The sequence below is a fragment of the Cryptococcus neoformans genome, chromosome 2, assembly GCF_000149385.1.
Source record: "Cryptococcus neoformans var. neoformans B-3501A chromosome 2, whole genome shotgun sequence".
Lineage (NCBI taxonomy): Eukaryota > Fungi > Basidiomycota > Tremellomycetes > Tremellales > Cryptococcaceae > Cryptococcus > Cryptococcus deneoformans.
In genome coordinates, this window is record NC_009178.1 from 1046920 (window position 1) to 1067005 (window position 20086).

The window sequence follows — 20086 nt, forward strand, 5'->3', positions numbered from 1 at the left end:
ACAGTCACCTCGATTACTCTATCTAGTTTGGGGTGTCCTGTGGAAGATCGATCATAAATATTGCAATGAGCTTTGTAGATAGACACTTTATCTGTAGATTAAAAATTATTATTTATTAATATAGCTTGCCCTTGTTAGTTATTCTTTGTCAAAAGTTGTGAGGCGTTGATATCTGGCTGCTTATCTTTCACAAAAAACGTGGATCGATATGTGGTGAGGATATCCTCCCGTCATCGAGGATCATCATGGGGGTTGATATTTCTAGAGTGAGTGGTGGTCAAGTCAAGCTTCTCGATAAGAAGGGAACGAAGAAGAGCCTATCAGTGCAAAGTGGATGATCAGGAAAGATGTTATGAAGTGACTTTAGTACATGCACATTAATGAGTCAGCGATGCATACTGATGCCGTTCACCAATTTCCTGATTCTTCTGAAGCAATTTTGTCAACCTCAGGTTCTTGCGGGATCTCGCCCGGGGCAATGAAAGGAGGTTGTAATGGGTTGTGGTGGTTCGCAAGGAAAAAGGGGGAGTTCCACCTGTCGATAGGCTGGATGGTATAGCTGCCAGAATCGGAAGGGTCCATCGTTATGAAGGTTAGTGTTGGTGCAGCAGTCAGTAAAAACGTGACTTGGTGTTGTTGTGAAAAGTTGAGGAAGTAGCTGTGATGGGATGGTTGTGCAGATTGGCATGATCACTGGCGGCTACCCAATGTTCCCTTATATAGAATATATCCATAATCACATTCACCCATTCGATCTAGGAAATCTGCGGAGTGTAAAAGCCTCTTTGGTTTGATGAGCGTTTCGGCAGCATACGGTCGCAGATTCCAAGAAAAGAAGGCTCGCGAGTTACAGGCGAGCTGAGGAAAGGAGGAGTAGGCGGCAGTGGCGTAGAGAAAGGACGGAATGGGAGACGAGAGATGATAGGGTCGTTCTCATGCATATCATACCAAGTAGTCGTTGGATGATTAACACGACTCAAGGGTCCTTTGGTGACCTCCCTTCCGTGCACAGATCCACCACGCACGGTGTTTCCAGCTCGCCTCCAGCCACTTAGTTCCTTCCTTCCTTCCTTTATTTGCGCAAAGAATTTGTCGCTTCTCCGGTCTTCCCCTTTTGCTTCCAACCACTTGATTTTCTTTGAGTCCCGAATTCAATGCCTAAAACCACCAACCCCAAAGCCAAGCCTTCTCTGGCCAAACCAAAATTACAGACCAAGGCAAAGAAGTCCAGACAGTCTTCCTCATCATCTGCGGATATGTCGCTGCTCCCCTTATCACCTAAATGCGACGCGTCACTCGATTTGACTAAAGACCTTGTCCTTCAGATAGTTTTGGCCAAGTTGCAAAGCTCGAAGACCTGTGATTGGTATGCTCTCAGTCAAAAGCTGAACAAGGATGAAAAACGAGGATGGGAAAAAAAGAAGGGGGAGATTACTGGGACGGAGCTACATGATCTCTACCACAATGTGAGTGGGAGCGTGTTGTAGAAGATGGTTCCTACTGACATGGACAAGCGCATCCTACCGGCTTTGAAATCAGGGATTGCTCTTTGGAGTGATGGTAACAATGAGCGACGACATGTATCTGCTTCCTCTTCCGGGTCAGATGTACGTCCCACCGAAGGAACTATTGCCCCTTTCTCAAGAAGTGGAAAGGGGAACACAGAGTCGAGGCCCAAGAGAACGTCTGCCAAAAATGGAAAAAGCAGGATGGTTGATTCGGAGTTAGACGAGTTTTGAAGGATCCGTATGGGAGGACGATTGACCATGGGGGTCGAAGTTTTGGTTGAAGAGACATTTTTGTGAGTAGTTAAACAGGTAAGGGACGCTTGACTTTACCGAGCTGTATGCAAAGCCCGAATTTTATGTGCACTTTATATATATGTCGTATGTATGGAATGAACTATATTTCGTCGTCGGAAAAGATGTCCTCTTCCGGGAAGTCCCCCACTGTGACTTTCGCAGATCTGACAAAAACAGCATGCTTTGGTAAGCATGAGAAGTATCTCGTGCCCTCAATTCTGACAAGGGATCAGCATAAATCCTGGTTTAAGCACTCCCTCTGTTACTCACTCTCCATCTCCTTTCCCCAGAGGCTCGTCAAGCTCTACTCCAACCCAGATTCCACCCTTTCCGATCTTTGCTTCCCCGACAAACCTCACTGTGCCTCTTTTTGCCATCCCATCTTCACCATGTGATACCTCACACCTCTTTCCTGGGACGATAGTCGGGTCCATGATCATTGGGGGAGGAGGAAGAGGGGAATCGAGAGTGGTTGGAGCATCAGCAAATCGTCCTAGCTTGTTGGCTTTCAGATGAGCAAGGACAGTGTCTGAACGAGCAGCGTATTCTTCAGGGCTCAGTTCAAAACGCTCTAGATTGGATTCGTCGGTGAATTCCCCTGGGCGGTAGTTAGGATCGATATTGTCTACCTGTTGGCAGGAAAGGGTTAGCTTTGCTTTCGATGGCTGTAAAAAAGGAAATCGTACTTTAATACAATTCCATTCCTCCAGACCGTAGCTTGCCAATGTCCGGGAGTCGTCATCAAGCACCGCCAAAGGAGGGCCAGAGGTCTGATCGGCCGATCGACAGATTTTTATTACTTGATACTGAGGTGAAATACCGGTAATTGGGGTGAGCTTATCCTATTAAAAGTGAGTGGCCGCAATTCCCGGGACGTGGAAGAGCAAGTGAGCTTTACCTTGAGCTGCTGAACAGTGAGACCCGAATCAAATCTGCGCTCCGAATGGGTATCGGGAGAGGTTACAAAGACACTGAGATAGGGCATGGCGGATTTCACGATGCTATTGGAATCAATTCTTGACAATCGTCCACAAGCGCAATGGGACGTTAATAAGGACAAACGACAAGATTAGATTATGATGCGACCAAAACGCGGAACGCGTCTCATCGGCTATACAAGGGACTGGTGGGGGGGTCTGGTGCTGCGGAGATAGCGGCATCTCCGTTTCGAGTCGGAAACCTCGGTCAAAAGAAAGCAACCAGCAAAAAAACGGAACTCTGACATCGACTTGATTTATATCATCTCAAGGCAAGAACAAAACAGGCCAGGCGAAAGAAAAGGCAACATGTCTTCGTCCTCCGCCGATGTCCTCAAAATCTCCATCCTGGGGAATGAGTCCATCCACGTTGGATTCCATCTCCTTCCCTACATCTTCAAAACCATCACAACCACTCTCCCCTCCTCCACCTATGTCCTTATCACCGATACAAATCTCTCCGCAATCTATCTCAATGACTTCAAAGCCTCATTTGAAGAGGCTGCATCCGAGGCCGACAACAAGGCGAGATTCCTCGTCTATGAAGTCGCTCCCGGAGAGGGCGCAAAGAGCCGAAAAGTCAAGGGCGAAATCGAGGATTGGATGCTTGATAACAAGTGCACCAGAGATACTGTGATCCTTGCATTCGGTGGTGGTGTCATTGGCGACCTTACTGGATTTGTTGCTGCTACTTTGTGGGTTCCTTGTTTTGGATGGTGACGAGTTGCGCTGATTCTTGGCTTGGATAGTATGCGAGGCGTCAAGTTTGTCCAAATCCCGACGACCCTTCTTGCCATGGTTGACTCTTCTGTTGGTGGAAAGACCGCTATCGACACCCCACATGGCAAGAACCTCATTGGTGCATTCTGGCAGCCCAGCTACATCTTCGTTGACCTCGCTTTCCTTACTACACTTCCTACCAGGGAAGTCTCCAATGGCATGGCCGAGGTAATCAAGGTAAGTCATCTAAATTGAGGCGTATCGGACTTTCTGACCGAAAGATAGACTGCCGCTATCTGGAAAGATGATGATTTCGCTCTCCTTGAGTCACGTTCTGCCGAGATTTCTCTAGCAGCCTCTTCTCGCCCCACTGGCGTCCCTACTGCTGGTCGTTTCGTCTCTGACCGCTCTCACGCTCAGTCTCTCCTTCTTCAGGTCGTTTCTGGATCAATCTATGTTAAGGCTCATATCGTGACTATCGATGAACGAGAGACTGGTCTTCGAAACCTTGTCAACTTTGGACATACCATCGGACATGCCATCGAGGCTGTCCTTACTCCCGCAATGCTTCACGGCGAGTGTGTCTCAGTTGGTATTGTTCTTGAGGCCGAAGTCGCTAGACAACTCGGTATTCTTAGTCAAGTGGCTGTCGGACGTCTTACCAGATGTCTTCAAGCTTATGGCTTACCAGTCTCCCTCTCTGATAGGCGAATTACCGCCCTTCCTGCCTCGAGCCAGCTTTCCGTTGACCGTCTTCTCGACATTATGAAGATTGACAAGAAGAACTCGGGTCCTGCCAAAAAAATCGTTCTCCTCTCTCGGATTGGCAAAACTTACGAGGAGAAGGCATCTGTCGTTGCCGACGACGTCATCAGCAAAGTCTTGTGCGAAGCAGTCACTGTAAAGGCTGCCACTCCCACCAAATCCCCAATTACCATGGCTACTCCTGGAAGTAAGAGCATCTCTAATCGTGCTTTGGTGCTTGCTGCCCTTGGTAAGGGCACGTGTAGGGTAAGGAACCTCTTGCACTCTGACGATACTGCCGTCATGATGAATGCTCTCGTAGAGCTCAAGGTAGGTTTGGCCATTGTTACCCTTGTCCACGTCGGAGTCCTAATTGTCAATTTAGGGCGCTGTATTTTCCTGGGAAGATGGTGGCGATACCATTGTCGTTGAAGGCGGAGGTGGCATTCTCTCCACTCCAGCAAAGGGCAAGGAGCTTTATCTCGGTAATGCCGGCACTGCCAGTCGATTTCTCACCACTGTTTGCGCCATGGTCTCAGGCTCTGCTTCAAGCGAGAGATCGACGGTCATCACTGGCAACGCTCGTATGAAGCAACGTCCCATCGGGCCTTTGGTCGACGCTCTCACCGCCAATGGCGCGAAGGTCAAGTATCTCGAGTCTACGGGATGCCTCCCACTTGATATCGACACAGACGGTTTCCGTGGAGGGCACATCCAGCTTGCTGCATCTGTATCTTCCCAATACGTCTCCTCAATCCTTCTTTGCGCTCCTTACGCTGCTGAGCAAGTCACCCTTGAGCTTACTGGTGGGCAGGTCATTTCACAGCCCTACATCGATATGACCATCGCCATGATGAAACAATTTGGTGCCACCGTCGAGCGTCAGAAGGATGAGCAAGGTAACTTGCTTGACATCTACGTGATTCCCAAGTGTACGTATGTCAATCCTCCCGAGTACAGCGTCGAATCCGATGCGTCCAGTGCTACCTACCCCCTTGCGATCGCGGCCATCACTGGTACCACCTGTACTATATCCAACATTGGCTCTTCTTCTCTTCAGGGTGATGCTCGATTTGCCAAAGAAATCCTCGAACCCATGGGTTGTATTGTTGAACAGACACTTACCAGCACCAAGGTCACCGGCCCTCCTGTGGGCACTTTGAGGGCACTCGGTAACGTTGACATGGAGCCCATGACAGATGCTTTCTTGACTGCATCAGTATTGGCTGCTGTGGCTGTGAAGCCTTGTCTGCCTGAGAGAAAGGTCGAGGGTTTGCCCGAAACCGCTTCAAGGATCTACGGTATCGCCAACCAAAGAGTTAAGGAGTGTAACAGAATCCAAGCCATGAGGGATCAACTTGGTAAGTTATGCAATGCGATACTTGCTGCCCGTATGCTAATACATTTGATTAGCGAAATTCGGTATTGAGACTGACGAATTTGACGACGGTATCATCATTTTTGGCAAGCCTGAAGCCTCGCTCTTCCGAGGTGCCTCTATTCACTGCTATGACGATCATCGCGTGGCCATGGCATTTGCGGTGTTGTCGTGTATCATCGACGAGACCATTATCGAGGAAAAGCGTTGCGTTGAGAAGACTTGGCCCAATTTCTGGGATGACTTACAAAACAAGGTGCGCAATGAGTTTGTAAGGCATTTGCTTATGCTGACGTGGCCATGATACATGTTAGATTGGCGTTGCTGTGGAAGGTGTAGAGCTTGAAACGCACAACCAGGCCTCCACCTCTGCCAAACCGGTTTCTCCCATCGACCAATCCCAGTCCGATCGACCCATCTTCCTTATCGGTATGCGTGGTGCTGGCAAGACTTACGTTGGTCGAATGGCTGCCGACATCCTTTCTGGCCAGTTCACTGACGCCGATGATGTTTTCGCTCAGGAGAGCCACCAGACTGTATCCGAATTTGTTGCGGCCAACGGATGGGACGAATTTAGGAAGAAGGAGACCGAGATCCTAAGCAAGTTCGTTGAGGAACACAGGGGTAATCACGTTATCGCTCTTGGGGGTGGTATAGTGGAAACTGAAACGGCGAGAGAGACCTTGAAGGCACACGTGGCTAAGGGTGGCCATGTCGTTCACGTTACCAGGGCACTGGAGGACATTGAGGCCTACCTTGACTCCATCGGAAATACCGCTGTTAGACCCAACTGGGGTGAGACCTTCGCAGACGTTTTTAAGAGGAGGGAGCCTTGGTACCAGGCTTGTTCCAGCCACGAATTCTATAATGTCCTTGAAGCAGTCGGCGGTCAGACGCATGAGGAACATACCAAGGCGATGCGAGCGGAATGCGGAAGATTCTTCAAGTTTATCACTGGTCGAGAATCTAATCGCCCACGTTTGAGCGTCGGAAATCCTACATCTTTCTTGTCATTGACCTTTCCTGACGTCACTCCCGCTTTGATCCACCTCGACGAGCTTACAGAGGGAGCCGATGCAGTTGAGTTCCGAGTCGATCTTCTTAGCACAACCGGTCAAGCTCCTACACGTCCGGCTCTTCCTCCTATCTCTTTTGTGGCGAAACAGCTTGCTAGCCTTCGTCTTGCTACCACATTGCCGATTGTTTTCTCTGTAAGGTCCAAGGACCAAGGAGGTATGGTTCCTTCCGACAATGCAGAAGCCTATGGGGCTTTGGTTCGTCTCGGTTTGCGTTGCGCTTGCGAGTATGTTGATCTCGAAGTTTGCTGGCCGGAGCAGCTCCTTGACAGTATCGTCCAATTAAAGCGTGAGACACACATCATTGCTTCTTGGCACGACTGGACAGGCGACATGGCATGGGATGGTGAGGAGATGAAGGCCAAACATGTTTTGTGTGAGAAGTACGGTGATGTCGCGAAGATCGTTGGTACGGCTAAGTCTGGATTGGACAACGCCAAACTTGCAATCTTTGTTGGTGAAGTTCAAAGCCATCCTGGAGCCAAGCCTTTGTTGGCTATCAACATGGGTGCCGCTGGACAACTTTCCAGAATTTTGAACCCAATCCTCACTCCTGTGACCCATGACGCCCTTCCTTCTCGAGCCGCTCCTGGTCAACTCACTGCCCGCGAAATTCTCCAAGCTCGTGCCCTCACTGGCTCCCTCCCAGCCAAGAAGTTCGTGCTTTTCGGCAGTCCCATTGCTCACTCCGTCTCGCCGTTATTGCACAACGCCGGCTTCGCCACCTTGGGTTTGCCCCATACCTATAGGTTGCACGAGTCCGAGAAAGTTGATCAGGGAGTCTTGGAAGTGATTCGATCCCCAGATTTTGGTGGCGCGAGCGTCACTATCCCACTCAAGCTTGATATCATTCCTCATCTTGATTCGGTTTCGGAAGATGCCAAGATCATTGGAGCTGTCAACACTGTCATCCCTCGGGGTGGTAAGCTCCATGGCGAGAACACTGACTGGCAGGCTATTCATCAGGCTGCTGCGCAGAATCTCGATGCTGATGCCCTCAGCTATGGATCTTCCACCGCTCTCGTGATCGGTGCTGGTGGTACTTGTCGTGCGGCGATTTACGCAATGCACAAGCTCCGATTCAAGACCATCTACTTGTTCAACCGGACACCTGAGAACGCTGCGAAAGTCAAGGCTTCTTTCCCTGAGTCTTACAACATCGCAGTCGTCACATCTCTCTCTTCTTTGCCTGAGGCTCCTGTTGTAGTCGTCTCTACTGTCCCTGGTAACTCTTTGACACTCGACACATTTTCTCAAGGGATCTATTTACCATCTGAAGTGCTTTCCCGTCCGAAGGGTGTTGCCATTGACTTGGCTTACAAGCCTCATATGACTGCCTTGTTGCATGCTGCGGAAAAGAAGGAAGGGTGGAAGGTCGTACCTGGTGTAGAGATCTTGTGTTTGCAAGGATTCAAGCAGTTTGAAGAATGGACTGGCAAGAGAGCGCCCCAGAAGAAGATGAGGAAGGCAGTTTTGGACAAATACTTCGCGTAGTGTCTTGCGCCGGATAGATATGCATGCAGTCTGCTCAATATACCGTGATATTCTGAGACATAAGTTGACCATCCGTATACCACTGCACTATCATCTGATGGCGGAAGGATTTGATTACGTAATCTTTTAGGGCACGGTCCCGAGATTTCGGCAAGTATTACCAGCTGTTGACTCACCCACGCTATTCATCCTTCTGTCCCCCGCCTCTTTTCCTCTTTCCACACATCTTTCCACACATCTAAAGCAATGCTTCCTCAACGCCCCCCCTGGGTTGTCAAAGATATTGCTAACATCTTAGGCCTCGGTGTGTTCCGCCGTTCCGCCCAAGCCAAAACCGTCATAGTAGCTGACACTACGCTCCAGACGATGAATCGGTGAAGCAAATGATCGTGCCCGACCTCGAGAGCCAGAATATTGAACCCAGGCTTCGCACACATTTACAAGTATGTATGGAGACGTTTCATCCGATACTGAACTAATAACCCATTGTAGGATTTCTTAGGTCCCTCCCAAGCAGCAAAAGACTTCACTTCCCGTTATCTCGCTCTACGCTTCCCATCCCTCACCAACACTCCTTCTTCAGTTCCTAACACTCAGCTTACTCCCGATGCCGATATACTCAAATCAAAAGCAAAAGCGAAGACACCCGCTCATGTCTCCACTCCCACTGCCGGTAGCAGCTCTGGTATTAGTACCAAAGAGTTTGAGGCGGCGTTTGGCCCTGGTGGGAAGGTATATATGAAAAATAGGAATGCCGACGATACATCTTTCCAAATCGGAAGGTCTTCTCAACCAGGTGGGTCCCGGTCGGGATCCAACACTCCTTTATCCAGGCAGAGGCAAGGCGGGGCGATATCTGTCAGTATCGTGGAAAAGCCCAAGTCATCCGCGGGAGTCGGAAGTGGAAAAGGCAAGGGCAAAGTGGAAAAGATTTGGGATGTACCCAAGAGCAAAGAGGTCAAAAAGATTGAAGCGATCATTGCAAGTTTGAGAAGTATTCAGGAAAGTGGGCCAAAGCCCGGTGAAGGTTACAACTGTTTTTGTCAGGGTAAGTGCGGTTCTTTATGGCTGTCTGGCCAAGCAGTGTTGACATATCATTGTAGCTCGGATGCACCCTCTATCACCATACACTCCTATTTGTCAAACATGCGCTCTCATTATCTGCAAGTTGCATGCGCCTCATCTTCCTTGCCCTTCTTGCGCCCAACCCCTTTACAATCCCGCCCAACTTACCCGCCTCATCCTCAAGGTGGAAACTGACCTCGAAGATCAGATGGAGAAGGAGCGTGTCGAAGAGCTGGAGCGTGAACGTGAGAGACAGGAAATGTTGCAAGCAGAAAGCGGCGGTGGACAATTTCCTAGCTTGGCCTCCGGGTCAGCTAGCGCAACAGGGACAAACAACGTACCCCTCGGAGGAGCCAGGAAAGTTATCTCAATTGGGGCAAAAGACAAGGGGAAAGGTCGAGCCACGGTTACCACTACCACGTACCGTACTGGGTCCTCTGCACCGTCTCCTCGCCTCACAACTCCACCGCCGGAGAATATCATGCCTCGCCCACGTTCAATACCTGTTGATCGGATTAAGGCCGAGAAGGAACTTACGAAGGTCCTCAGTTGGAGGAAGGAGGAAGGCAAGCCGTGGGGTGACATGAAGGCAGAGAAAAGGGGAAATGCAATGAAATATGTCGGGGTGGACGTAATTGTGATGAGTCAAGTCAATGAGAACACCATGGGAAGGAGAAGAAAGGGAAAGCTGAAGACTGGAGAAGCAGGAAGGGTCGTACCAGGAGCTCAAACCAAAGCGTAAATACCTTCGGAGTCGTTCTATACTATCCACCATATGGCCGGTATGATCTACTGCAGTATAACGGAAGTTAAATATTGATGGTATTATTAAATGAAGGACGCGAATCATGCTTGGCTGACCTCCTTCCGATTCTTAGCAAAAGCCTGCATCTACATATCTGATTCGTACTCACTAGCACCTTTTTTTACACCTTTTATTAACCTCGGCACCTTCCCGTCATTATTATTCACTTCGATTTGCATCATCTTTTCCAGATACCTTTTCATGTTTTTGTTTTTAAATTTTCTTCAGTGCACATTCAAGCTCGTATGTTATTATCTTTCTATAGGTGTTGTGCTTATCAGCACTGAGAAGAGAAGATTAATCGTTGACTCAGCACAAGTAGTAGATTCAAGGCTACGCCCGACGTACAGATCGATTTCCTAACAAATACCTGGTTTGGTTTCTGGTGAAAGTATTTTATAATCAATCTGGATACTGGATGTTCGAATCATCAACTTCTAGACTATCGTTAGGCTGTTGATATTATGCAGTATAACACTCTTCCACAACTGCTATTACCGATCTCTTATTTATCATGTGGACTATGAAGCTTCATACTGACGAGATCATAAGAAGGCTGATCTTGACTGCCGTAGCCGTCAGAAGGTTCGAAACGAAAAATCTGCATGCATACATCATGGAAAGCTCGATAAAAGCACTTTTTCTACACAGCGTACCTCCCGCCACTCGCACCCGCTCTATCGACCGCATTAAGTGCTTGTACTGATCCTTCGACCAGCACCCTTCGAATTTCTTCTACAGCAGCCCTCACTCTCATTTCGTCGTTGCTCTCTATCAACAGACTCAACTTGGGTTCACCACCCAACGCAGGTTCCTCCCCAGGCGGGTAAAATCTGCCTCGCATTGTGATACTTGCTCCTGAAACTTCTTGCAGCAAAGTCATTTGCTCCTTATTGGTAGCCTTCCAACGAGCCTTTTGAGGGTAATCATTGATGGGGAAAATAGCATGCCAGTCGGTAGCGTCGGGATCTTTTGTTCTCGCACCAGGAGCAAGACGAGGTGCAGAGGTGGCTGCCGCCAGACCAAGTTTCTCGGCTTTGGTGAGTTCGATAGATTGGGTAAGTTTGGCCACCACATTTGCCAGATTCGCCGCATCTACGCCTCGGCCCTCCTTCTTTGCCTTCTCCAGTGCCGCCAGTGTTTGTGCTGGCAAAGAGGCCACGGCGTTCTTCGGGTTAAATACAGGTTGAGAGGACACGCGGTCCGGCGCAGGGCCATTGACGATATCAACCTTGATTTCTGTGAATGTATAGTCTGCTTCACCCTTGTGAGAGGTCTCTGGAGGCTTGAACTCATTCGTCTTGGCTTTGTAGGGGATGACAGCACCCTCACGCGAGGAGAGTGACAGGGCTTCAGACGTATCGCCGTAGGTGGTCTTTTCAGCTCGGTCTTTCTCCTCCCGACGGCGTTCGATTCGCTCGAGACCTTTACCACTGTATCCACTACCAGCTGCTCGGGCTTTGCCAGACTTGATCTTACCGAGGAATGCTAATTTACCATCAGTGATTTTCATCATAAGGGTAAAAAGTCTACTTACAATCCGACATCTTTTTCAGGTCATCGGGGATGAATGCCTTACTCGCTTCCAAAGCTCGTACGATGTCGACGGAGAACCTTTCCTGCTCCGGCGTGATAAATGTTATGCAAGTGCCTTTGTTCCCCGCACGACCTGTTCGGCCAGCACGATGAACATAGTCTTCCATATGGTTAGGTGCGTCATAATTCTTTTGAAGAATCAGCATACAGCCTCATGATGGACAAACGAGAAACTCACAATGACAAGCTTCAACTCTTTTACATCCAAACCCCTTGCCGCTACTGAAGTCGCCACAATTATAGGCACATCACCATTCTTGAAGTTTTTGATCGCTTCATCTCGATCGACCTGCTCTTTACCGCCGTGCAGTGAAGCACAGACATAACCTCTCTGTAGCAGTTCTCTAAATAGATCATCCGCACTTTCTTGACGGTCTACAAAGATAAGGGTGCGGAAATCATCTTCGTCCTTGTGCTCCTCGCCCATCTCACCAAGAATTTCAAGCAAACGTGTGAACTTCGTATCACCATCACGCACTTCGACACGCTGGTCAATTTCGGGTGCAACAACACTTCTGCCTCCGACTGTGATCTCCAAAGGCTTCACCAAAATTCTCCTCGCAAGTGATTCCATTGTCTTGGGGAATGTTGCTGAGAATAGAACCTTCTGGGCGCTCGGTCTAACATTATTGATAATTTTCATGACTTGAGGTTCAAAGCCCATATCAAACATTCGGTCGGCCTCATCCATAACGATGTAAGTGGTGCGTCGGACGTTTGTGACTCGGCCGTTATTGGCGGTGAGAAGGTCAATCATTCGGCCAGGAGTGCAAATAACCACTTCGGCACCTTTCTTCATGGCAGCGATATCCTCACTAATTGACGAACCGCCGACGCAGCAGGAAGCCTACATGCAAAACTTAGCTCGACAGTCTTTAATTAGGAAGACCTGAACTTACCCTAATGTTGAGCACCTTAAGAAAGGGCTGGCATTCTTTGTAAATCTGAGAGGCCAACTCCCTGGTAGGTGACATGACAACCGCAATAGGCCCTTCACTACCGGACACAGGCCTTTGGTCGCGAACGTGACGGAGCATTGGCAAGAGGAAAGCAACAGTCTTACCGGAACCGGTTTTAGCAATACCGATGACGTCTCGGCCGGACATTATAGCTGGGATAGCCTGAGCTTGAATGGACGTGGGTGTTTCCCAACCTTGGTGCTTGATTACATCGAGGCTATTAAACGTCAGAATATTGTATTTCGCATACAATAAGATGATAGACTTACCACCCCTGAGGCAGGCCAAAGGCGCCCCAGTTCCTAACTGGCTTTGGAGCATCCTGTCCTCGAATTTTGATGCCGTCCATTTCCAAACGCACTAACTCAGCCTCTTCCTCATCCATCTCCAATACTTCAACAGGCGGTACGTAGAAAGCCTTGCGGAAAGGTTCATAGTCGATCTTGGAATGGTCAGGAGGAGGAAGATCTTTCTTGCGTGATTTAGCCGCAGCTTGTCTTCAATGAGTTGTAAGCATATGCTCTTTGGTTTGGAGAAAAATGAAACGCACTGCAACAACGCCTCCGCTTCGGCAAGCTTATCCTTCTCCACGACTTGTCCCTGATTTTCGTCGTCGCTGCCATCCTCAGCAACCCGCAACCCCATTCGCTTGGCGTCCGCCTTGTTCACCTCTACGACCTGCTGCACGTTGTCTCTCATGAACGCATCCAACGGGTCCTCTTCCTCATCTTCTTCCGCTTTCTTGTCTATATCCATCTTCTCCTCCTTCTCCTCCTCCTTTTTCACCACCGTATCATCATCTTCATCTCCATCCGCCACTGCCAAGTCTGCACCAATGGAGCCCACCTGAGCCGCGTCTCCTGACTGGACTTCAGGATCAAAATCAGGTAGATCGAGCTTCTGAAGTTTGCGGTCAGATGTATCTTCGTCGTCAAGAGCAGCCATGCTACGTTTGAGTGGCGTTGGATTTGTGGGTTTGAGTGGGAGACCGATACGAGAGAGGGAAAAGGCGGTAGGTTTAGGCGGCAGGCCAGCTACAGTATCCCGATTAGTAATGGATCCAACAGAGGGAGGCCAAATTGCACTCACAGGTAACGGGGGGAGGTGCAGTGCTCTTCGGCTCAGGTGTTGCAGCTGCAGACTTGCCCTCCTTCAAGGCACGCTGGCGCTTCCAAGTTTCCAGTCTCTCTTTTGCCTTTCGTTTCTTCTCCTCTTCAGTTTCCGGAACAGGTGAAGCTAATGATACAATAGGATCCACACGAATGGTCGACATAGGAGATCTCCTCTCAGAATCTCTCTTGCGGTCAGAACCTCGATCCCTCTCTTCTCGCCGCCTGTCATCTTTATCGTCTCTCCTCCGTCTGTCTCGGTCATCATCACGATATCTGTCCTTATCTCGCCTCCTATCATAATCCCTATCTCTATCCCTGTAGTCTCTAGTCCTATCCCTTTCCCTTTCCCTATCTCTCTCTCGGTCCCTCGAATAATCGTCGTCGTACCTCGAGGCTTTTCGGTCGTCTTGACGTCTAGAAGAGGAGCTCGGGTGAGATCGGTCGTACCGGGAAGGCGAGGGGCTGCGATAGCTCCTGTTCGATGATCTATACGGTGATCTAGGCATTTCTGGATGTGCAAGATGGGATGTGGAGTTAACAAATACGTAGAGGAGGTGAGTAATAAAAGGGAAACGGCAAAGTCGTCGAGGAACGGAATCAAAATGAACAATAAAGAAAATGATGGCGTGGAGGGCAATTCAATCTATCGTCCGTTCGACCGTCCACCGACGGTCGGTACAGGCAAAACCGTACGCGATATTACTGCTGCTACAATTGTCTCTGTTTAGTTGGTCTTTACATTTTGTTACGGTATAATTAGCTCAGTTTTTTTCTGTAAACCAATCAGATCTGAAGTTGAATCAGTGCTCAGTATGGGATCCCCTTCCTCTTCGGCACGTCTTACACTACTCCCTTCCAATTATCTCTCATCCCAGAATCCCTCTTCGGAGATTACCCTCCAATCGCTTATAGATGTGTCCGATCGCATGGCAAATGAAGCCAAAGAGGCCCTTCCGTACAACTTTGATGAGTGTTCTTATAGCAAAGGTTACTTGAGACAATCTGTATGGTCATGTTTAGGTGCGTTTAGGTCGGAAAAAACGGCACGTACGCTGCTGATTATTCCTGCAGATTGCGGCGAGAAAGGCGTGTGCTACGGCTGTTCTATATCTTGTCATTCGGGTAAGCCCAGCCATCACTATATTGATTTTGATCAAACTGATGTATATCGAAAGAACATCGACTGATAGAGCTCTGGACCAAGCGATCTTTCCGGTGCGACTGTCCGACGGTCTCAATGCAAGCAGAACAACCATCTGGTAGCAAACGACGCAAATGTGTACTTAATCGGCCAGAAACACAGCCGCAGCTTCCAAATGAAAAGAACCGCTATTCCAAGAATTTTCAAGGCAAGTTTTGCAGATGTGGCAGGGATTATGATCCCGAGACAGAAGAGGAAGCCATGTTATGCTGTTTGGGGTGCGAGGTTGGTCTAATAAATGTCCTTTCAATTTTAAGGCTTGTCGGCTTATTCAGTTAGTAGGACTGGTTTCACGAGACATGCCTCAATCTACGGCAACTGGGAGATAAGACATCGAATCTCACGCAGCCTGTAGCAAAAGATTCTCAGCTTCCAACACTCGTGACGGCTCCAGACGATGCATCATCTGTTTTAATCGCCGAAGAGGTCGAAGAAGAAGAAGAAGATGAACAGGTCCTGATCCCTTCGGATACCTACGACTCTCTCATATGTGGTGAATGTGTTCTCTCAAACCCATTCTTGACCTCTCAAGCAGGGAAGGAGGGTTTCATGATAATTGAACCGAGAGAATCAAGCTGGGTAGTCATCGGAAGAAACATGAGGCACGAGGATGAGATAAAAATCGGGCTAGGGGAGAAAAGAGGTCTGGAGGAGAACGAGGAGGCGAGCAAAAGGGTAAAACTGGATGACGGGTCAGAAGCGCGAGGAGGAGACGCATTTACGGATAGTGAGAAAAGGAAGGGGAAAGGAGACGTCTTTTTAGCTCACGGGGTGAGGAACAGACTCAAATCCCAGCTTGATGTTTGTATTTCGTTCAGCGATCAATTTTGCCAGCTGAACTGATGGGTCTGCAGATGAATACCATTTCAAGTCTTCCATTCCCTTTGGAGGATGAGGAGATTTACGAGCCTCCGCAAGATGTGGAGCAAGGTGAGTTTATTACAATCATCTGTTCCACAAGTGACTGGCTAACCCAAGGCTGCGGAGTAGAAGAAACGATAGAAGAGGCCACTTCACGGGTCGTCTCTTCCCTTCCTCGCATACAAGCAATAGAAGCTTTGCATGGCTATCAAAGGCTCAAGTAAGGCCGATTTTGAGCTATTTTTGCATTTGGAGAACGCTTTTTGATATGGTTATAGGGAACAACTGAACGATATGCTCCGATCTCACGTACAGTCAGGCAAAACGGTCAGCAAAGAAGACATTGAAGAGTTATTTGAGAAGCTCAAAGCTACTCGGGAGAGGAGATGAAGCATGGACTGTTGTAGTGTTTTGAGATCCGAGTACTAGTTGTCTATCGTCTGATGCATGATTGTAATCGCTATTGACATGCAGGCGTTTGAGGTGCGGCGGCGGTGTCCACCTGTTGTCCGTCGTTGCCACCGGCGGTGAAAGGGGGAGTATAGCCGGAGAGCGAGGGTTGTTTTGCCTCCACCGACTTGGAACGGTGCGCTGCAGACGGTCCCGCATCCTATAAAGGCTCCAGCGCGAACGCATTTTGAACACACAGCCACACCATGATCGACCAACTCCTCGGCCGCCCGTCTCCAAACCTCCGCCGTTCACAGGTATTCATCGTCCTCTTCTTCTGCATATGGCGGTTGTACAAAGGTGACGGCGCACCTCGGCCCTTTCCCTCAAGGACAGAGTCAGCGTTCGCCCCAGGGCCTAGTGGACGGCGGGGGCTAAAAGCGAGAGATAAGGCTGGAAAATCGTGGATATGGAGACTATGGGTTCAATTAGTTGGGAAAAGGGCGGTGGCGTGGATTGGCAAGCTCAATGAGCGACTGAGTAGGTTGTTTTATGCTGTTCGTCGCAGCAGAAGCCGGGCTGACGTCTTCTAAAGAACATTTTACGCCTTATCAGCTGATATTGGCCACTTTGACACTGGTGTATGCCTTGAGACACTTCGATGATCTGCTAGGAATCAGTGGTGAGTTCTGACGCCCTCTCTGAAACATAAAATCAGGACCTAATTGCTGTGTAGCGCCTGAACCTTTAGCAAAGATGGTAGGCCCATATTCATGTCCATCATCTATTGGAAAGGTCTAATATTCACTGCAGTATACCCGGTCGTACTATCGCGCGACATACGTCAACACAGCATTCGATGCGGGCTTCTCTATAGCCATGAACATACGGCCCAAATGGTTGAAGGACATTTGTAGCATGTTGTTCTCCGCCTATTACCTTGCCTATGCCAGTGAAGGCGATGAGGTTGTGAGTGATTGCCTTTTGTGAGCCCAATAAACTGCTAAGACCTTGGCGATAGCTCAGGCGGTTCCGAGCCGTATGCTCTGTGGAAATGCTTCGGACTACATGGGAGAAGACAAAGAATCCCTATGTAAGTCCTATAACGATTGAGTTCAAAAACTCATCGGCTTGTAGATTCGCCTCATAACATCGAGCCATCGTGTCCGTTTGCCTATAGTCCGAACAGTCACCATTGCTCGCCCTTCTAATTCATCAAGATCCTCATTACCACCTGTCAAGGCAATGCTCTTTTTCCCAGGTTCAGAAGAGGAGCTTGCGTCTGCTACAGAGCTCATTGTAGACTTTCCAGGGGGCGGTTTTATAGCAATGGGTCCCGAATGTCATGAGGAGAGATTGCGCATATGGGCTAAACGAACAGGAAAGCCCGTACTAGGTGTGGATTACGGGAAGGCCCCGGAATGTAAGTGCTGCGAGACTTTTCCCCGTGAAAAAAGCTAATTTTATATCAGATCCATATCCGTGGGCAATAGAGGAAGGCTTTGACGCCTATCGCACCCTTATGGAGACGAAAGGAGAAGTTATCGGCATCACGAGCGGCAAGCTGGGGATTGTACTGACAGGCGACTCTGCGTATGTTGCCACCCTTTCACGTGTCGATAACCATGCTAACCTGAACAACAGAGGAGGTAACATCTGTGCCACCATTATGCTACGTATCCTTGAACACCCTACTGGCATCCCGAAACCCGTCTCCATGATTCTTGCTTACCCCGCTCTCGATTTCAATTTCACTTCCTGGATGTCCCCTCAAAATCTTCGCGTCCTTCGCACTGAGCAAAGCGAGACACAAATACCTGGTCTCGTCCATGGGAAAGACCACATGCGTCATAAAGCGCCGCTGAGCGTGGTTGATGATCTGGAAGATAGAACCAGAAAAAGCGGGAGTAGCAAGCAGAAGAGCTGGGCAAAGACGCTTTCAGGCAAGCTTCCCGGAGTAAGTCCGAAGAAGGAGGATGGGGTAAAGAGCTACCCTCAAAGTCCGGCAGCATCGGGGTGGAAATCATTACCTCGAAGTATGTCAGCTAGGCTGACTGGATGGATTGGTAAGGAAGAAGAGGATACACACGAGGAAGACGACGAAGAAGAGGTTCAGAATGCCCGGTGGGATCAAAGGAGAGACGCAGAAAAGTCTCTGGCAGAAAGGGTAAAAACTCCTCGAGAAGAAAGAAGATTTGAGTTTACCCTACTAGATTCACCTGCTCCTCTAGAGGGAAAGGAAGAACAAGATTTGCAAGTGAACGAGATGGTGGAAACGAAGAGGAAAAAGGTGCCTATTGGTACCAGATTGACAATGACAAGCCGAGTGGGATACTTCCAGGATAGGATCATCTCTCCTAGCATGGTGAGTCTCCCGGTCTACTCATTACTATCCTGGTTAACAATGTGTCCCTAGATGCGTGCCATGGCTATACTTTACATTGGTCCCGCTCGTAACCCAGACTTTGAAACGGATTACTATATCTCTCCAATCCTTGCGCCTCCTCATCTCCTCGCTCATTTTCCTCCGGTATATTTCATTTCTGGCGAGCGCGACCCATTCGTGGACGATACAGTGATTTTCTCTGGCAAAATTAGAGAAGCTAAGCGAGCTCGCAAAGCCCAAGCCGAGACCGCCGCTCTGAGCAATCCGTTCAAGTTCGGAGAAACGCTTCGGATGAGCTCTGGGAAACGCGGAGGGAAATCCTTCGCTGCGAAGATGGATACACCTGACCCAATATTGTCAGAGCTGGATGATGACTGGGTTCAAATGAGGATAATCGAAGGATGGGGGCACGGGTTCATGCAAATGTCGTCATTGATGCGTGAAGTGGACCCCGTGTTGATGGAGATGGCAGACTGGATTGACGAATCATTTGAAAAGGCGAAGGAGAAACAAATGGATCTGGAAAAATTACAAGCGGCTAAGATGGCAATTCCGGCTTCTCCACTATCTGAGGACGGCAGTCGCACGCCTGTGGAAGCCGCCCTCCTCAACAACAGTATCACTGCCCATTCTGTCCATATCAAGCCCTCACGAGAGTATGGTGAGGCCACCCCTGGTCAAGCATCCAAGGGGGGTGATCTCGGCACAGCCTTTGCGGGTGATGGAGAAGTAGATGACGGCAAAGACAATATGGTGACATTTACCCCCAAAACTAAAAAGAGGATTCCGCCACCCTCGAATTTCCACACGGTGCCGCGTCGACCGTCTAAAGAATCCCTTGCACTGCAGCGCTCTCCATCTGCGCCCAAGTTTGATGCGGACGAGACTGGGTCGTCAGGAGAGGCTATGACGATCCAAACGCCACCTCTTGTCAACTCTGCTAAGCGTTTCTTGTCAGTACAGGGTACGCCCAAAGGTTCGGGTGCCTTTGCATTCTTTGGTTCCGGAAAGAGTGCACCTACATCCAAACCCCGTTCTGGAAGGATCTCTCCTACCCTCTTTGGTATTCCTCGGATATCCCCGTCGCCTGCGGGAATAAACGGTGCCCCAGTTACTGAGAGTAATACAAACAAGATAACTAGGCCGCCTCTATCAGGGGCTGCATCTGCACCGGACAAACCCAAGAAGGGTCTCGTTGCTGCAGCAGTCGCCAGCGCCCGCGCTGCCAGTCCTGCATTAGCTGCTGCAGGTTTTGCCCCTCAGAGCGTGGGTAACGTATCAGAAGCTGAATTATTGCGCAGGAGAAGGATGGAGGCAGTTTATGGCATCGGGGAGACTAAAGATGGGACTGGTAATGAAGTGGACGAATAAATTTGTATCGTAGATCATCAGTTGAATGCCTGTACTCAATTTTTTCGTGATTGTTCTAGCATCCCACTTTTTATTGTTTAATTATGTTTATCAATGTTTTTACTATGCAAGATTGTATTAGAGTCCATATATATTGAAAATGCCCTTCA

General features: G+C 49.1%; 7 protein-coding genes across 7 annotated transcripts; 5 read left to right on the forward strand and 2 right to left on the reverse strand.

The window, feature by feature from the left end:
* Positions 1 to 1154: 1154 nt before the first annotated feature.
* CNBB3710 (hypothetical protein) lies at positions 1155 to 1717 on the forward strand (the record flags this gene model as incomplete). Its single annotated transcript, XM_772047.1, has 3 exons — positions 1155 to 1466; positions 1515 to 1607; positions 1646 to 1717. 3 exons carry the CDS (start codon positions 1155 to 1157, stop codon positions 1715 to 1717), a joined length of 477 nt encoding a protein of 158 aa, XP_777140.1.
* A 185-nt stretch (positions 1718 to 1902) lies between these two features.
* On the reverse strand, positions 1903 to 2787 carry CNBB3720 (hypothetical protein; the record flags this gene model as incomplete). The annotated part of the gene is made up of 4 exons (XM_772048.1): positions 1903 to 2020; positions 2073 to 2431; positions 2489 to 2644; positions 2701 to 2787. The coding sequence occupies 4 exons, from the start codon at positions 2785 to 2787 to the stop codon at positions 1903 to 1905; spliced, it is 720 nt and encodes a 239-aa protein (XP_777141.1).
* A 301-nt stretch (positions 2788 to 3088) lies between these two features.
* Positions 3089 to 8191, forward strand: CNBB3730 (hypothetical protein; the record flags this gene model as incomplete). The annotated part of the gene is made up of 6 exons (XM_772049.1): positions 3089 to 3474; positions 3529 to 3736; positions 3785 to 4573; positions 4629 to 5604; positions 5657 to 5877; positions 5936 to 8191. The coding sequence occupies 6 exons, from the start codon at positions 3089 to 3091 to the stop codon at positions 8189 to 8191; spliced, it is 4836 nt and encodes a 1611-aa protein (XP_777142.1).
* A 246-nt stretch (positions 8192 to 8437) lies between these two features.
* On the forward strand, positions 8438 to 9998 carry CNBB3740 (hypothetical protein; the record flags this gene model as incomplete). Its single annotated transcript, XM_772050.1, has 4 exons — positions 8438 to 8495; positions 8555 to 8634; positions 8684 to 9239; positions 9295 to 9998. 4 exons carry the CDS (start codon positions 8438 to 8440, stop codon positions 9996 to 9998), a joined length of 1398 nt encoding a protein of 465 aa, XP_777143.1.
* A 706-nt stretch (positions 9999 to 10704) lies between these two features.
* Positions 10705 to 14234, reverse strand: CNBB3750 (hypothetical protein; the record flags this gene model as incomplete). Its single annotated transcript, XM_772051.1, has 7 exons — positions 10705 to 11549; positions 11599 to 11785; positions 11836 to 12504; positions 12557 to 12833; positions 12886 to 13113; positions 13167 to 13650; positions 13706 to 14234. The coding sequence occupies 7 exons, from the start codon at positions 14232 to 14234 to the stop codon at positions 10705 to 10707; spliced, it is 3219 nt and encodes a 1072-aa protein (XP_777144.1).
* Positions 14235 to 14540: 306 nt separating this feature from the next.
* Positions 14541 to 16180, forward strand: CNBB3760 (hypothetical protein; the record flags this gene model as incomplete). The annotated part of the gene is made up of 7 exons (XM_772052.1): positions 14541 to 14748; positions 14800 to 14850; positions 14904 to 15154; positions 15212 to 15730; positions 15784 to 15859; positions 15920 to 16010; positions 16069 to 16180. The coding sequence occupies 7 exons, from the start codon at positions 14541 to 14543 to the stop codon at positions 16178 to 16180; spliced, it is 1308 nt and encodes a 435-aa protein (XP_777145.1).
* A 266-nt stretch (positions 16181 to 16446) lies between these two features.
* On the forward strand, positions 16447 to 19937 carry CNBB3770 (hypothetical protein; the record flags this gene model as incomplete). The annotated part of the gene is made up of 9 exons (XM_772053.1): positions 16447 to 16720; positions 16776 to 16862; positions 16917 to 16939; positions 16994 to 17149; positions 17202 to 17273; positions 17318 to 17603; positions 17653 to 17773; positions 17825 to 18545; positions 18597 to 19937. The coding sequence occupies 9 exons, from the start codon at positions 16447 to 16449 to the stop codon at positions 19935 to 19937; spliced, it is 3081 nt and encodes a 1026-aa protein (XP_777146.1).
* Positions 19938 to 20086: the final 149 nt, after the last annotated feature.